The sequence below is a fragment of the Calidris pugnax genome, unplaced genomic scaffold, assembly GCF_001431845.1.
Source record: "Calidris pugnax isolate Ruff unplaced genomic scaffold, ASM143184v1 scaffold69, whole genome shotgun sequence".
Classification (NCBI taxonomy): Eukaryota; Metazoa; Chordata; class Aves; order Charadriiformes; family Scolopacidae; genus Calidris; species Calidris pugnax.
The window spans coordinates 7,027,088-7,045,384 of record NW_015090859.1 but is presented as its reverse complement, the minus strand read 5'-3'; the positions used below and the strand labels follow the sequence as shown (position 1 = coordinate 7,045,384).

The window sequence follows — 18,297 nt, the reverse complement described above, 5'->3', positions numbered from 1 at the left end:
CGGCCCCGTCCCTGAGTCGTGTGTGTCCCCCCCCCGCTCCCGCCTCCACCATGGCGGCCGCCGTAGAGGAGCCGTTTCCTTTCCACGGCCTCCTGCCCAAGAAGGAGACCGGCGCCGCCGCTTTCCTCGCCCGCTTCCCCGACTTCGACGGGCGGGGGGTGCTGCTGGCCGTGCTGGACACCGGCGTAGACCCCGGAGCGCCGGGCATGCAGGTGACGGGCGGTGGCGGGCCTGAGTCACGGCCGCGGGCGGGCCCTCAGAGGGCGGCGGGGGGGAGCGGGGAGCACCTGGGCCCTGCCGGGCAGACCCCGCGGCGTTATGGGGAGAGGGGGACGAGCGTGGGGCCAGGGCGTTTTTCTGGGAGCGGCCCGGGGCGTCGGCGGGAGCAGGGGAGGCCCCTGAAGGGGACCCTGTCCCGGGGACTTGTTTGTTTGCTTGTTTGCGTGCGGTTCCCGCTAAGCGTCCCTTCGGGCGGGCCGTGGTACGGGAGGGCGGGGGGAGCCCTGTACAGGGGGGGGCTCCGCACCGGCCACCTCGGGTGTTGGTGTCAGGATCCTCCCTTTTAGCCATTTACAGGCGTTTTGGCTTCCTCTGGCCGCCTTCTTCCACGTAGAACTCGTTATAAAAGAATACTTTGTGGTTTTATTCAACCTTAGCGTTGCTTCAGCAGTCGGTAGCTAGAGGCTACGAACAGGCGGTTAGATCTTTTACATGAAAAGTGTATTTCTGGCAAAATTTGCATACCTCTCTTCCTCAGTGTGTTTTTTTTCTTGTGTTGTATTGCAATAACAATCTGTATCAAATTTGGCTCTGCCAGCTTTTTTTGGATCTGCTCGCTTTGTTGCTCAGATCGTGCAGTGATTGCTGTTACGATCTTGATCTCAGTTTTGTAGATTTCTGCATATGTGATTTTAAATTTTGGCATTTCTCAGCACTTTATCTCTTTTAACTCTTGTCTCTTAACACTTCTTTATCGTGTGTGTTTGTATGTGGCCTTTTGTGTCACTGCTGCTTCCAATTTCTTGTCAACATGTTTTCTCTGAGATGTGGCAAAGGAAACCTTGAGAAATTATTCAGAGTATGCAACTCACTTGGACACAGCATTATTTTATTATTTTTTTTAACCAGGCAGGGTCTGTGTTGGTTTCTACCCTTTCTTTGGCACAAGCATAGGTTTTACTCATAAGTGACCTAGTTCAGGGACCTAACCCTGGCAGATCTTAAGTTTGGTGTTCTGAAATGACCCTGTATAAGGTTCAGGTAAGTGAAAGCATGAGGGAAGAGGACAGGTAGGGTGGAAGGAGGGGCTGGGCAGCTGTAACTTTGATTGATTTAAGCTGGAATGAAGCCAGCGATTTTGGCATAAAAGTTATGGGTAAGTGGAGTAATGATTAGGAAGCTTAAAGAAAGCTAGCCAAAAAGCAAACAAGGTAATACCGTGGGCAGACCAGAAAGCAGTAAAAGACAGTTTGGGACATGTGAATATAAATGGGATGTGCATAGTTTTGTTAAAGGAAGAGCTGCTGCCTGAGCATTCTCACACTGTTCATGGTGTGATATATAGAAATCCCTGGGCAGTTATATCCTTGTGATCTATATACCTGCCCCTCACATGCTCTTCACGTGCTGTCCACACGTCTTTTAATCCAATGGTGATTCTTGGTCTGGGGTCTTCTGACATCTTACTGGATGCTTTTTCTGTGTCTAGGTGGGCAGGCTCCTCTCTCCTTGTTTTGCATTTTCAGCCCAGGGTTAGAGCCTCCTTATCTTCTGGTTTACACTCCTTGTGTACCTGCACTTACTGGCAGAACATGGAGAACTGAAGAGTTCCAGACTTGGGAGTAATGCTGCCAAAACATCAGTGTGATACCCAAATACTTTCCTGTACTAAAAGACTAAACTCAGCACTGTACCAGTTACTAAGAAGAATAACTCTGTCGTGGCCTAAAGGCTTCAGCAAATTTAGCAACTCATGTTAAGTAAAGCTAAGCAAACAGCATAAATCACACTGTATTATAATCCTAAGTAATTTATTGTAATTAAACCATACTTGTTTACAGTAAACAATGAGCTCTGAAGTTTCACATATGAAAGCAAAAACTCTAGAGATTATGAGGAGTGGTCAACAACAACAGAAAAAAGAGTTTATGGGCAGTTGAGGTAAGCTTTGTTCTGAGAAAGGTAACCCGAACCTCATAAGGGGTAATAAGGGATACTTTTGAACCCTCATGATCTCAGTGTTGACTGTACCAGTTTTTTTCAACCTGTTTTCTCTGCGTGGAGGATAAAATTTCAGGTAGTGAAGTAAAAGATTTGTAGAGAACTTTGGTGGGGGCTGTGTGTGGAATTCATCTTCCGGTGGGTGAGAGCAAGTTTGTTAGAGAAACATGTAGAGAAGCTGTGTGCTCTTTCCATGCTGCCCATTTAATACACGTGACTTAGTCTGCTTGCTAAACTACAGAGCAGGGAGGCTTATAGCACAGGATACAGGGAATTATAAAGGAGTCGTGGGCAGCACGCAGTCTGTAGAATAACTTCATTTTTTCAGCAAGAAGACATCCTTGCTCTGTGGAGCGTTGGGCAGTTTACATTTTGCCTCCATGGAATGAGACAGTGTCCTGGCCACAGACAGCGAGACAGCATGGCTGTACTGTGACAAGTAGTTTGTAACCTTAAGATATATATACTCATATTTTTTTAATGCCCCTGTCTTCTCTGCTGCTGCTTTTTCTTACTGTCAGTCTTATTGTCAGTTCTTGGCCTGGCGTGGAGTTAGAAATACAAGAATTGAATCCGTTGCTTAGAGGGAAGAGAAGGCATTAAATGTAACAAGGTTAATGAGTATTAGAAATTTGAGTTCAAGTTAATGTCAAGAATGATTACAGGCCAAAATGAGCTACTGTTTTGAAAAAGGTGGGGGTTTTATTCAAACCAAAGCAGGTCATGTTTTGCAGCTCCCTAGTGTCTCATTCCTGGGTAGGGTTCCTTTGCTTGTTGATTTTATGCTTGGGTTTGTAAACACCGATACCATAAAAGTATGGCTTATGATCACATGCTGAGGGACAAAAAGATTTGGGGAGAGAATATAACAAGGAAGTACCATTTTGTTTACAGTCATCCCTGGACACTTGCTGCTATAGACAGAATAGTTACTGGGTTTAAAAAACCTTCTTGCATTGATTTTGGTTGGCTTGCTTTGCCACACAGCATGTTAATCTGACTTGTATGTACTTTGTTTTCTTTCTGAATCTTTTGTAGCCAGTGCCCTCTAGAGAACTCTTTTCATCTTCTTTGCTATTGCTTTACACTTGAGCTGTTGATGCCAACTGTAAAGTTCAGTTTGTCTGCTTCTTTCATGCTAGTTTTTTTCCCCTCTTGGCTGAATTGATTTCCTGTTGTTATCTGCTGAGTCATAGCTTGTAACTCATTAAGGCACAGTGACTGGTGAAATTTTAGGTGGGCACATAAGATATATTTAATGGAGCATTGTGGTTGTGTGTGTATAGTCTTTATTCAACCCCGCCCTGTCCTTTCCCTGTTGCTGTTGTCACTTCCTTTTACGTTTCAGGATAGATAAGTCAGTTCATCTGCTTCTTGCAATTTTGCTCAATTTATGAAGTGCTTGTTGAAAGTATTATTTACTAAAATTAGCTTGTACTTTTATGAGAAGACCTTTTTAGTAGTAGCAGCTAGTTCAGTTTTATTTGCATTTCAGCACTGAGTTTAAAAGAAAAAAGCTTGAAAATTATTTTATTTGTGATGATGATCAGCTGTCCTGTGACCAAAGTGCTGAAGAAGTTGTTCATCTCTTGTTGCTGCAATAGCTGTCAGTTAGAATCAGTAAGTTTGTATAGCCTGGCAAAAAAGCACTCAAATGCACCTGGCTTTGCCTTTTAATTTGGGATTGTCACAGATCCTGGTGCTCTTCTATTATATCAATGAGATGCCGAGATTATGGGTAGATTGGTTTTGATGTGCTCAATTTACTGATTTATTTGTTTTACAAAGTCAGAGCTAACATGAAAGTGTGTTTTTTCAAACTAAAATGTATAAACAACAAAAACATTTTCAATTATAACCTAGTAGACTATTTATTTTTTCAAATGGTTGTGGGCAAACTGTGATATTAAAGGTAGGATTTTGCTATAAATACACTACAAAATATTTTTAATTGTATGAATTTTTGAATTTTAATGTGAAAGATACTGAAATGTACCTTCTGTCCATAATAAATTAATTTCTTCAGGATTCTTCTGTTCACACAAGAATTGATCAAGTTCACTTGATTTCTTTTTTTTGGTTATGATTATCTTTTTTCCTCAGAATTACAAGACTTGAAAAGAAAAACCCAGTTGAACTGAGTTTCACTCTAGCATTACTAGTGGTGGGCAGTGTGCCAAACAACAGTTCATGTCAGAAGAAGCCGTATCAGTTACTTGCACTAAATGACCGTGGACTGGTCTGGATCGTTGCCATTAGGAATTGAACCTTGGACCTTTGCACCTGAAACTCTGAGTTTCTTAAGTCTGGCTGAAAGACTCTGATTTGTTGATTCTTATTGTACAAATTCACGTGCACATGTGGACTGGCTGTTCAGCCAGGAGGCAAAGAGCTGTGTAGTGTAGGGGTTGTGCATTGTCTTCCTGGCTAGGAAACAACTTTTAAAACTACCCAAGCTCACTATGGCATAAATCTGTGTTCTGGCCACCTGTTGCAGTGTAACTTGTCTGCTTCAAACAAGTCGCCATGGATTACATTTTCATTCTTGTTTTCTTGTGCCTTGATCACTGGATAATTCACTTTGATTAGAGGCACATTGAAAAAATATCCAATTCTGATCATCTCAGGTTTGGCTTGTAGTTGCTTTATTAATGGAGCAGCTCTTGACTTTTCTGTGAGTGGAGACTAGCATTTGAAGGCATTAATTACAAACACTAGAAAATTATATAGTTTGAGTGCTTCCACGCCGTGTTTTCCAAGTAAATTTTCACTACAGTATAACTGTTTTTCTGTAGATGTTTTACCGGGTTAATGTGGTTTAACAATTTTCTTAAACTGAACGTGAATTTCTGTGAGCAGAGTAGCAGTGTTGGTTTCTGCAGTGGAAGTTCTCCCTTAACAACCCTCTTCTAAAGCAGTATTTGTTACCTTTGGGGAATGAAACTAATGTCCTTTTTATGGTTGCAATGGGTTTGATTTTGGGGGCTTTTTTCAGCTGTTTAAACCTGTTTTTATCTGGGGGGAGGTTGTGATATTTTTCTGCTTGTTTGGGGGAGGGGTTTTTTTGGGTTTTTTGCGTTGAGGGGGGAGTAGTTGGTTTCTGGCTAGTTTCTTTTTAAACTGTGAGAATTTGAGACCTTAGAAATATTTATCCTTGTTTGTTGAGGAGTAATAAAAAGCTTGACCCTTGTTGTCTTTTTGGCAGCAACAGCAAGACTTTTGTGAAACAGCTTGATCATGTTGAAAGCTTCCAGCAGCTGAATTCATGATTTGAGCAAAGCTACCTGCCATATATGTTTTCTAGCATCAAAATTATTGACAAAGAATAAAGGCACAATACCAAATATTTAAATGGTAGAAAACAGCAAGTATTGCTGCTTTTCTGAACAAGAAGCTTTTTTAACTTTCAGTGCTGTTAGTGTATAGAAGATGTTGGGAAGATTATTGATTTGTTTTTTCTTTTTTTGAATTAATCTTTAATGTAGAACTGTAAAAATAGGTGCATATGGCCAGTTTGTAGACTCATAGAATGGTTTGGGTTAGAAAGGACCTTTAAAGGTCGTCTAGTCGAACCCTCCTGCAATGAGTCGGGACATCTTCAACTGGATCAGGTTGCTCAGAGCCCTGTTCAACCTGACCTTGAGTGTTCCCAGGGATGGGTCATCTGCCACCTCTCTGAGTAGCTTGTTCCAGTGTTTCCTCACCCTCATTGTAAAAAATTTCTTCTCTCTATCTAGTCTGAATCTACCTTCTTTTAGTTTAAAACTATTACCTTTCATCCTATCGTGGCAGGCTCTGTTAAAAAATTTGTCCCTATCTTTCTTATAAGCCCCCTTCAAGTATTGAAAGGCTGCAAATAAGGTCTTCACAGAGCCTTCTCCAGGCTGAACAACCCCAACTGTCTCAGCCTGTCCTCACAGGAGAGGTGCTCCAGCCCTCTGAATTTCTATTGCCCTTCAAGTAAATATTACTATATATGGACTATAGTTTATTTGATGTATGAACTTGTACAATGCCTACTAAATGAAATGTTATTACAAGAAGATAACGTTGAGTATTTTTGCTAAATGGTAAAAAAAAAAAATAATCTTAATCACACTCTTGGTAACTGTGTAGAAGGTTTTTCTAGGTGAAAGGACCTTTAGGTAGGTTAGTGGTTTCTTTTTTGGTGTTATGTAGTTGCCTGCAACTACTATAAAGTCCATCAGGGCTAGTTTTCATTTAATTTGAGGAGACTTTAAGTTTATGCTTGTAAACTCTTCTTAGCTAGTCAACTCTCTTTTCTCCTTCTGGTAAAAATACTCCTTATATAGCATTAGGTGTGTATAAGCATAGCTCCTAACACTTCAAATTGGTTAAAACCTGAAGCAAAATCCCTGAAACAGTAAAAATAAGTTGATAGTAACTTATATTCCTTTTAAGTTTAAGCTCAGTTAAGAGACTTAACCTTGTGAGTGCATGTACTTCAACACCTTTCATTTTGTTAGAGTTGTGCACTCATTACTGTAAAATTTGGCCAGAATGGTGAGATGGAAGCAATGCAGCAAATCTTTGAACACAAGTAATAGTTTTAGCAAATGGATTTGCAAATTTGGGCTTGGTTTTAAATTGAGGCTTCTGTCTTTTATTGATACATTGTGTTTACTTCTTTCTTTTCTAAATCCTTTTTAGAAATGAGTTAGTGATTTTCTGTAAACCAGAAAGATGGACACATTGCTTTAGTTAATTGAAAATTTGACTAATTTCAAGTTGGTTTTATGACCTTCAGTTAAAGGTTGGGTGCTTAAGGAAGGTAGTCGGCATTTTTATTAATAAAAATGCAAAATTTCCTGGTTTGTATGCTAGAGAGTAATAACTACATTTGCAATTTTTCTGTGCTCGTTTTTTCAGATTACAACCGATGGGAAACCCAAGATAATTGATATAATTGACACAACAGGCAGTGGTGATGTAACTACATGTACCATTGTAGAACCTAAAGATGGGGAAATTACCGGTCTTTCTGGAAGAACTTTAAAGGTGAGTATTTGGTGGTAGAGAGACACCACTGGGCATCTTTTTCTTTCTTTCTTGTTTAACAACAAATTTAGCCCCTATTTTGATTTCTGCAGAACTGAATTCCTTGTAGTTAGTTTTTATCCAAAACTAATACTATATTTGCTCATCTTCATACGGATTGCTTGCCATTTCTTTTACTTTTCATATGTCTTTAAATTAAATATTCTTTATAGCTTAATGGGGGTGTATACGGAGTTTTGTTGGGGGCTTGATAATCATTTAATTATTCTTTGTGCAAATTGGTATCTGATACAGTTTTGGAAGCTGACTGAAGAAAACATGCTAACATGCTTTAAAAATATCAGACACAGTTTCTGTCTTTAAAAGTGCTAGTATTTTCCAAATTTGTATAGACTACTGGAGGAATCATGTTAAGCTTATGGTAAAAAGTCTTAGAGACTGAAAGATCTGTGAGGCCTTAGTTGTAGGCTCACTGGATTCTGACTATGAATAGAATAGAAATGGTGTATGGTTTTCAGAAAGGAACAATAAGATCTATAAGAGGTCTCAGCTACATAGAACTGCTGATGTTGCTGTCATGTTCTTGCTTGGCTGGTTAGATTGATGAGGTGATATGGGGACATCAAATATTTGGATCTCTCCATGCTATCAGCTTTCTTCTGAATTTTGCACAGAATATGCTTGTAAAGGTGAATCTGTTATTCTCTTTTGCTGTTGTCACTAGGAATAGTGGATCGGATATACACAGAGTCTAAATTGCAGGAAGTTATGAATTTAGATGTTCAGATGTTTGTTGTGACTTCTGACTGTAATACTCCTTTGTGCTAGGGTGCTTCTTTTCATTTATAGTGCTATTATTTCCATCGACCGCTGTCCAATGAAGTCACTGCTGTTTTAAAAGTAGAGTATCGGGGCAACTGGTACTTATAGACATTCAATGGCAGTGTCACATGGATTGATACTGAAATTGCCATGTCATGTTGAAACTTAGCACAGTAGTTCCTCTCATGGAGACAGGGAATTAAATTGGCAATATTTGCAAGTTTGTTCTGCTAAGCTTGCTTATACAGTGTTGATTGATATTATTTTTATTTTTTTTTTTTTAAGCCATTAGTTAACCTATTTCTGAATATAATTTTCTGTAGATTCCAGCAAACTGGGTAAATCCTTCAGGCAAATATCACATTGGCATTAAAAATGGCTATGATATCTATCCTAAAGCTCTTAAGGAGAGGATTCAGGTAAGGAATTAAATTTTGCTTCTGGTGTATGGTCATATTTCACTGTTGTGATTCTTAAGTTTTTCTAGGAGACTACTGTATGGGACTTATTAACATGTAGGCTGCTAGCGAGAGCTTGAGAGCTATTCTCTCACTGATTTTTGTTTAGTCTTGACATGATTCATTTCTTCCGTGATTTTTCAGAGGAACAGGAGGTGGCCTGGTTGTCCTCTTCTCAATGGTCCATTGAGGCCAAAAGTCTAGAAATTACTGATACCTGTTTCTTTTTTCTGTGTAGCAACTGATGTGTTAGTATTGTACTGAACTTTTCTGCATCTCAAATCAGAATTTTAAAATTTATTTTTGTAGTCTTCATACTTTGGCAGATGTATTTGTCAGTATTTTTAGGAACCTGGTTTTATTTTACAGAAAGAACGCAAGGAAAAGCTCTGGGATCCTGTTCACAGACTGGCTTTAGCAGAGGCCTGTAGAAAACAAGAAGAATTTGATGCTGCTCATAGCTCTCCCTCCCAGGTTTGTATAAGTATAAATAAATTTGTAAACTTTTTGTTTGCAACAGTTTGTTACTGGTTGAGAGGATTAAAATATTTTATTAGGTCAGCGAAGGAAAGATGCTTGTGATTATTCTGACAGATAACTTAGCAGTGTATCTGATTAATATAAAAAGTCTGTATACGGATGGTTGTTTGACTTGCTTAGTGTTGTTAACTTTCTAAACTTGTCAAATACGAAACAGGTATTACTTAAAAAAACTTGGTAGCATATTTTTCATAAATTTTATTTTTAAATTAATAAGCTCTTTTTTGAGGCAGTCATCCTGCTGTGTTTAAAGTTGGAATCTTCTAAACATATCCTTTCTTTTGTAAACTAGGTACTATTTCAGTGAGGTATCAGATATACCTCAAGTCCCTTCTGTATCATTTAACAATCTGGAAAAAAAATGAGGGCTTTAAATGTTACAGAAATTTGAAATAGTTGTACATAATAGGCCAAAATTAAACAGTGCGCTGTTGAAGTCCATTGAACTGCTTGGTATTTGTGACTCCTAGAGTGGTCTTACATTCTTGATGAAATAGTGGAACAAATGTGTAGCATCAGAAAGGAATATAGCATTACTTATCTCATGATAATTTCAGAAATACTCTAATTGTGTTCTTCTTGCCTAATTAGGTAAATAAGCTATTAAAGGAAGAACTTCAAAATCAGGTGGAACTATTGAATTCTTTTGAGAAAAAGTACAGTGATCCTGGCCCAGTATATGATTGTGTAGTATGGAATGACGGTGAGACCTGGAGGTAAATGCATAAACTTGTCTAAAATGTCTTTTTCTACACCTAAAACAACATCTTGCATTGAAGACTGTTAACTTAAAAATCTACCCTCTTTATAGAGGTCTTAAATATGATTTGCTTTAAAATGATCCTACTGTATCGCTTGAGTTTTATGACAAAGTTCCAATCCCAAATGAAGATGGGGTAGAATGAAGTCTTATTAAAGACGACATGATAAGTGTGAACTTGTGGGATTTTCTTCTGAGGCAGAGTAAAATAATTTTGAGTATCAATTGGTGATAGGAAAACAAAAAAAAAAAAAACCCAAACTAGAACTCTGTGCACAAACTTCAGGGTGTATTACTGCACTTCTTGTGACTTTGTATGATGTGCATCATACCAGCTAGCTCTAGTAAAATTTCTTCCTTGAAGAAATTGCCTGAATTTCCATATGCTTGCTTTTCAAAGACAGATTTATTTGCATTTAGTAGCATTTGAAAATCAGTTTATTTGGAGATCTGTTTAGTTTCTGGATCTAAGCGTAAACAACCACATTTGAAAATACTGACTTACAGAAGTAAGATACCATAAATATAGAACCAGGCTTCTGGAAGTCTTTGCAGTACTTATTGCTGGGAGACAGAAGGTAACCAAAAGTTTACAGCAGCTGGAAAATTGCCTTTTTTTTTTTTTTTGTTTTTATCAACAGAGCCTGCATAGATACAAGTGAGACTGGTGACTTATCTAGCTGTACAGTACTAAGAACCTACAAAGAGGCTCAGGAATACGGATCTTTTGGAACATCTGAAATGTTGAATTATTCTGTGAATATATATGATGATGGAAATCTTCTTTCCATTGTGACAAGTGGAGGTAAGTGAAAGTAATCTTAAGAGAATTTTGCTGCTGAATAGGTATCATGAGAAGCAACAATTTGTGTTGGGTCCTGATTCTGATACTTGGGATGGCTCAAGACAGCTGTCTTAATACAGCATTCATTACTATGGCAGTCAAGATCAATGTTCAGATTTGCTGAATTAAACCTATAATGACAGCTCATTTCCAAACTTGCTTGCGTTTTTGTCTGAAATATTGTGAACTTTGTGTTCATATGCATGTACACATAGTGTTTATACTTAGGTAGTCTTTAAGATGTTCCTGTATCTTAAAACCTAAAATAGAGAGAACCTCCTTTGAAAATACCTTTTTTCTTTTGCTTCTGAAATATAGAGTTACTGATTTTTAGTTGCTGACCTTTGTGCTTGTATGATTTAAGAATCTTAAATAAGACATCCATGAATAAAAGGGGTATTAATCTTTATTTTGGTTTATCCAAACTGTTTTGTGATGGCACGTATCACTGTAGCTATAGCTCCAACCACTCTGAACCCATATTTGTATTTTCTCTACATAATCATGTTTTGTTTTGGAAGCATCCTGAGTGGTTGTGCTGGTATTTGATTTGAAAAATGCTCTTAACTTCTCAAGAAACTATCCCATCGCAGTAGAACAACAGGAGCAATTCTGGCTTCCAAATCAATTGTAATTTTTTTGAGAGATTCCTTTTTATACTTCTGTGCAGTTTTAGTTCTAATGTTTTGGTTTTTTCTCTTAATCCCCACTATCTGTCATCTCTGGTATAATTTTCATAACTTTGAGTAGGAAGTGTTGACCTTTTTAAGTAATTTCTGTTAGTGGAATTAAGTTAATACTTCCTTTCTCTCTGCCTGTTGCCTCCTTTCTCCTCTCAAAAAGCTGAGAAGAGACAGACCAACTCCTGCCTCTCTACAATTATCTGAAATGAGGTCATAGCAGTAAGGTTCCCCCCCAGCCTCCTTTTTTCCAGGCTAAACAACCCCAGCTTCCAGACTCCTCAACAGTTTCGTTGCCCTTCTCTGGACCCACTCCAGCACCTCAATGTCTTTCCTGTAGTTGAGGGGCCCAAAACTGAACACAGTACTTGAGGTGGGGCCTCTCCAGGGCTGAGTACAGGGAGATGATCATTTTCCTAGTCCTACTAACCATGCTGTTCCTGATACAGGCCAGGATGCTGTTGGCCTTCTTGGCCACCTGGACACACTACCAACTCATATTCAGTTGTTGACCAACATCCTCAGGTCCTTTTCTGCCGGGCAGCTCTCCAGCCACTCTTCCTCAAGCTTGTAACTCTGCATGGGGTTGTTGTGACCCAAGTGCAGGACCTGGCAATTGGCCTTGTTAAACCTCATACCATTGGCCTCAGCCCATTGATCCAGCCTGGCCAGATCCCTCTGTAGAGCCTTCCTACCTTCCAGTAGAGCAACACTGCTGCCTGACTTTGGCATCGTTTGCAAACTTACTGAGGGTGCAGTTGATCACTTCGTCCAGATCAGTGATAAAGATGTTAAACAGAACTGGCCCCAATACAGGGGGGAACACCACTTGCAACTGGCCGCAGACTGGATTTATATGCTTATAGCTCAATAAGTGAAAATGAATTGAGCTGTAGTGTATTAAACTGCTAAAAATGAAGTTCACTGAACGTACAGTGATACAACTTTTCGTTTGCTCAGGAGCACACGGAACACACGTAGCCAGTATTGCAGCTGGGTACTTTCCAGAAGAACCGGAACGAAATGGTGTGGCTCCTGGAGCTCAGATTCTGGCAATCAAGATTGGCGATACGAGACTGAGTACAATGGAAACTGGCACTGGTCTAATAAGAGCTGTGGGTATTTCACTGAATAAATGATTAATCTCAGCAGTGTGACTTAATTGTAGAATATTGTGGAACACTTTCTCCTTTACTTACTTATAGGCTGTGTTTCTGTGGTTCTAGAATATTTCCAACAATAAAAAAAACCCAACAACCAAACATCCCCCCCAAAAAAATCCAAAACAAAGAAAGATAACCCAACCAAAAAACCACACAAACCCAAGCAGAATATATTTAAACATCTCTAAGAATATTATTTTAATATAAAACAAGACTTAATATTCCTTGTTCTGTGTTGTGAGTGTAACTTTTTATAGTTACTTAGATAACTTAAATAAATCTTAAATACTAGTCTCTGTTCTAGATTTATTTAACTATTTGGCTGAGTTTGTTTCAACTCTGTTTCTTAAGAGTAAGGAAAAATACTCCTTTTTAACAATGGAAGGCCCAAAGCTTTTTTCATATAGTGAGTTGATAGGGAAAAATTTTACACAAGAAAATGATCTGAAAATAGGAAATTATATTTGTGGCCCATAGAATATCTTGTTATGGCAACATGAAGATGTATAGTGATGTTTTTGTGACTTTTTGGAATTAAAGCAAACTGCAAAGGAAAGGAGAATTTTATGTTATTAAGGAAAAACATTTGAGACAATAGTAACAATGTCTTCAGTTTTCTCTTAAGGTAATGTCTGACTTCATAGTTTGGAACATGGCAGAAATAAGACTGTTCAGGGAGTGGGCTTTTTTGTTCACTGGGAAAATACCACTTAACTGATTGAAGTAAATGAAATTATTTTCTTTTATAGAGTCAAAATAAATTTATCCCTTTTTATTAGATCTGTAGCATATGTGTTGAAGTAGATGTTTTTTGCTATTCCTTAAGTGACTTATTCTATAACTAGTATGTATTTTGGCTTTTATTTTTACTTTATCAGATGATAGAAGCAATAAAATACAAATGCGATCTTGTCAACTATAGCTATGGAGAGGCAACACATTGGCCAAATTCTGGGTGAGTACCACTCTGGATAACATATAGGGTATTGTTGTATCACAGAAGTGGAATTACGTTTGTTGAGCTTTGTGTAAATAGACTGTCATTACGAGTGAATTGCCCAGGCCCAAAGCATTCATATACATTAAACTGTTGCAGTTTAAATTTTCAATTATCTTCAAAACTTAAGTAAACCTATCAGAAGTGCTACTGATTTATAATGCAAAGAATATTTTATTATAATAAGGAATTTTTGTAGTTGGAATGCAACATAATCTGTAGGGTTTTTTTGAAGCCCTAATACTGCTACGCGACTGTTCCTCCTTTTTAAAGCCAGGAGATGTTTTCTGTGGTCAGTCTCTGTAGTGGAACCGCCTCTGCTAGGGGTGGGAAGCAGGCTGCATAATATTCCATGTTCTGTGGCTGGTCACAGAGATTCTACTAGAAGTGGGAGTTTTGCCCTGTGGGAAGAAAGCAATATTGTTGATTCAATGACTTTATTTATTTTCTCTTGCATCAGGAGAATTTGTGAAGTAATTAATGAAGCCGTGTGGAAGCACAATATAATCTATGTTTCAAGTGCAGGAAATAATGGCCCTTGCCTTTCTACAGTAGGATGTCCTGGTGGAACTACATCTAGTGTAATAGGTAAATAATTTGTTTCAAAAAAAAAAAAAGAAAAAAACATTACATTATACAGCTTCTGTCTTTTTAAGCTTTGTACTTGTGTTACATGTTTGAGATCACTGGTTGATTGCTGAACTAAATCTAAAAAAAAAATATCTAAGACTGTTGGGCTACAAGATTAATTCTGGGGAAGGTACTTGCTCTATGCTCAGGTATAAAAATTTAGATTGTCGTTGTCTTAAATTCAAGACCTTACTTATGTAGAAAACAAAGGTAGGAGGTGGATGGTCTTTGTGGCTGTGTATAAAATTTGAAAAAGTAGTTTTTGTGGTCTGACCTATTTGAAGATTCCAAGATTACTGTTTTAACTGTAACTGTCTGAGCAGACCACTTCACTCAGACCATTAGCTGCTGATAAATGCAACTTGTAAAAAATATAAGTAAATTGGATTCTAATTAATTTTCTGGAAAGTTTTGTAATGCTTTCAAAATTTTCAGAACCAGTTTTAGATTGTTTTCATCAGATACTCTAATTTCTATTTGTAGTAAAACGAAACTTTTAAATTTTGATATACAGTAGTCCCATGATGACAAGTCCTCCTAGGGGAAGAATTCTTTCAGCTGCAGTGTTGCTTCTGTGAGAGTCTATTACTGGCATAATAAATGTTTTTTTCTGATGGGCTAGTGTATGTTTTTGATATTTCAGTGAAAGATTAAGGAATAAGACTTAGCAAAGTGTCTAGCATTTGGGGTTAATTTCCCTAGTCTTAATTCTTATGTAAATCCTCTGATGCTGCATTACTGCATTACACAAGATGCCTGTCAAATCTCAGAATTTTCATGCAAGGAGACTAGCAGGTAGACTTGAAAGTTGGAGAGACAGTATTTCAGGACAGCTAGTAGAATTAACGCTGATTACTTTCTAAAAGTTAATCTGCAATTCAGCTGACTTGTATCACTCTAGGGGCTGGGTGATCGTTCACTCTGCATGCAAAGTAGCTTGCTGGTTGTCCTCCATCTGGAGTGAACCAGATAGGGGTTTGGTTTTGGTTTTTGAGGATAAAGCAAAATAGAATTGGCAGGGTGGCTTACTTCACACAGATGTCATGGACGTGGACCTTGCCAGATTAGTTTGTCAGATCATTATGTTGGTTTTCTGCCATCATGATGGTGTTTGTGGCACAAAGAAAAAGGACTGTACACTTTAGAATAGGTACATAGGATGCATGCAATGTGCATACTTGCATTTCTGTGTTCTAAAGACACAACTTCAGCAGGCTTTGACATAGTCATTTACATGCTCTGAGTGCTTTGATATACAGGGAAGTAATAACTGTCTCATTACTGTGTTTGAGCTGAGTGGATGTGGCCATCTGCTCCAGGTGGTGTTTCTGTGAGCCATGTGAACGTGAACCAATTCACAAACATTGATTGCTTTGAGGTATGGTTGGTGTAATTTTTAGCAGTGTCAACACAGCCAGAGGGGTGCAGGAGAGAGTGGAGGCGTGTAAAAGTGATCTGTTGTGAAAGAAATATAGCAGGTGAATACACTCCATCCCAGTTGAATAAAAATGGGACTTTGAAGTTTACATAATATTTTAATATTATACAGTATGACCATCAGCATTATTACTGTGTAGAATGCTGCTTTACACTTCCTTGTAAAAAAATCTGGATTTAATGAAATGGAAAATTTTTCCATTTTTAAATATCAAGCAAAAATTCTTCTCATAGTGAATTTAAAACACAGAAGTATATATTTTTTGCTTTTAATAAAAATTCATTGCACATCTAAAATGCCTGAATATTTTTTACAGGTGTGGGTGCCTATGTATCACCTGACATGATGGTTGCTGAATACTCTTTAAGAGAAAAACTGCCAGCAAATCAATATACTTGGTCATCCAGAGGGCCCAGGTAGGTTATACTAAAACAACAAATTCATTATTTTGGGGTTCAGATTATATAATTCAAAATCTAAAATGCATCATTAATACCAGAACAAAAGTGTTTCTTTCCAATGGGAGGAGCGTAGGTAGCCTGCTGTTGTCGCAAGGCCTCTGTGTTGCACTCTAGAACTCCTGGAGGAGGGGGAAGACCACTGAATTGCCTCGGCACAGCCTGTGTGTTTCAGCTGTTTCAACCTATTCAGAGATTATAAAAGTTGTTGAAAAGTTGTTTGGAAACTTTTTTTCTGAAGTTTATTTTTTTCATAGCATTTATTTCATTAAGTTAGCATAGTGAAGTTAACTGTTCTGTTAGTATTGAACTACTGCTACTGCATACTACACCACTGTTCCTGGGGTGCTGTTGCTTGTGGCTTCAGTAACATTGCTGTGATGGCACAACTTATTCAAGAGTTTTGCTTGTGTCCAGTGCAGGTGTGAGCAGGCAGAAAAAAATGCTCTTCTACCCCACCTTATAGAAAACTATCTCAAAGATCTATAAAAGAAAACTTAGGGGCAATGAAAACTTCAATTTTTATTTAATGTCTCAGAAGCATTTGATAGTAACGTGGTAGCCAGAAGAAAAAGAAAAGAATAGCATCTCTTCCTGAGTTCTTGCTCGTGTTTAAACTTTGGAATTGTTCTTTTGAGTTGTAGAGTTACTGTATACTTTTCGTAGTTTAGCCTACAGTAGTATTGGGTGAAGGGAAAAATAAAAAACAGAGCTTCAGGTTGGTCCTTGGTTTATTTATTATTGCTATTTATTAGATAGCAAATGCTTCCATGTTAGCATTGGTCTGGCCAAAGGAGGATTCCCCTTGTGTAGGGTGCAGCAGGCAGGTGACTGGAGCATTCCTAGGGTTTTCCTAGAGCCGACTTGGGGAAGGGGATCAGTCTGTCCGAGTAGAGATTCTCAGGCAGATAATGCTGTGCACTGCTTGCCCAGATGTGTCATGATACAGAACCTGTTGTTTATATAGGGCTGTCATAAAATATGTCCAAATATTACATTACAGTATCATACTGAGAGTACTCTTGAGACAAATTTTAAACATATGAAGCTGTTAGTGTGGGATATAAATATTCTAAAATACCCTGGGTCTCCACAGAACTTAATAGTTCAGGCCCAGTGCTGTCCTTAGTCAAGTGGTGCAATTTCTGTCTATCCAGAGCAAGGAAGATGGAGTATATGTGGCTCATACAGTTGAAAGCTAGATGCTGCTTTAACTATGCTATAGGTACTTGTTCTGTTCTTAAATATAGCTGGGCAAGAAAGAAAGGTGGCTTAAACCCAGCTGTTCCTGATTCCCTTCTTGATGTTCCTTTCTTTTGTTTTCTCCCCTTGCTTTCCTTATCTCAGGTTCTGTATTGTAATTTGGAATTTGACCTGGTAGTCAAGTAACAACATACAAAATTAGAGATCTGGATTTTTGATCTCTTCTAGTGTTCCTCTCCCTTTTACTATTTTTCTTTAAAAATAATAACTGTTAAATAGGCTATATAGAATACTAATTTATTTATTGAAGTGTTTAGTAGGTTTATTTGTGTGCATTTTCTAATTCAAATCCCAGAAGATATTCTTCTAACTAAACTGAAACTTGGTGAAGAGTACTGAAGGAGTGAAAGTTTAGAAAACTTTCACTGTAAATGAGGCATAGCTGATGATTAATGTGACATTTTAAATTGCTGCCGAGTGGTGTGCTTTTTCTTGGGTTTAATAGGTTAATGGATTTAAAGAAGTAATATACTTGTACTTGTTCCCTAAAGTTAAATAATTTAAGTGCACAGGTAACTTCAAGATAAAGTGTGCAAAAAGAAAACTTTGTTTTTCAACAACTCTTTTTTAACACTAGCACTGATGGAGCCCTTGGAGTAAGTATCAGTGCCCCAGGAGGTGCTATTGCTTCTGTTCCAAACTGGACTCTGCGAGGAACTCAACTCATGAATGGTACATCCATGTCTTCTCCCAATGCATGTGGAGGCATTGCATTAGTATTGTCAGGTAATGTGCTACAATGTTAAATATAGATGCATAGTGTAATAGAGATTAGATACTTTTTCCTCTAAAACAAAAAAATTTGTAATTTTCACATTTTTTGTTGTATACAATAATACCCTTCTTTTTAATTTCAGGACTCAAAGCTAATGATATCCATTACACTGTTCATTCTGTCAGAAGAGCTTTAGAAAATACTGCAGTGAAAGCTGAAAACATAGAAGTATTTGCACAAGGACATGGTATTATTCAGGTACTTGCTAGCAAAAACCCCAACGTCATATA

General features: G+C 38.0%; 1 protein-coding gene across 1 annotated transcript in view; it reads left to right on the top strand.

Moving 5' to 3' along the window:
• Positions 1 to 7: 7 nt before the first annotated feature.
• TPP2 (tripeptidyl peptidase II) overlaps positions 8 to 18,297 on the top strand; it is a 61,384-nt gene continuing 43,094 nt past the window's right edge. Inside the window, exons 1-12 of the mRNA XM_014944151.1 lie at positions 8 to 212; positions 7,111 to 7,239; positions 8,385 to 8,480; positions 8,889 to 8,993; positions 9,651 to 9,775; positions 10,461 to 10,624; positions 12,304 to 12,458; positions 13,385 to 13,461; positions 13,964 to 14,091; positions 15,888 to 15,987; positions 17,870 to 18,018; positions 18,150 to 18,265. Of these exons, the coding sequence (XP_014799637.1) occupies positions 51 to 212; positions 7,111 to 7,239; positions 8,385 to 8,480; positions 8,889 to 8,993; positions 9,651 to 9,775; positions 10,461 to 10,624; positions 12,304 to 12,458; positions 13,385 to 13,461; positions 13,964 to 14,091; positions 15,888 to 15,987; positions 17,870 to 18,018; positions 18,150 to 18,265 (1,506 nt within the window). The 5' untranslated portion in view covers positions 8 to 50. The remainder of the gene's footprint in view (positions 213 to 7,110; positions 7,240 to 8,384; positions 8,481 to 8,888; positions 8,994 to 9,650; positions 9,776 to 10,460; positions 10,625 to 12,303; positions 12,459 to 13,384; positions 13,462 to 13,963; positions 14,092 to 15,887; positions 15,988 to 17,869; positions 18,019 to 18,149; positions 18,266 to 18,297) is intronic.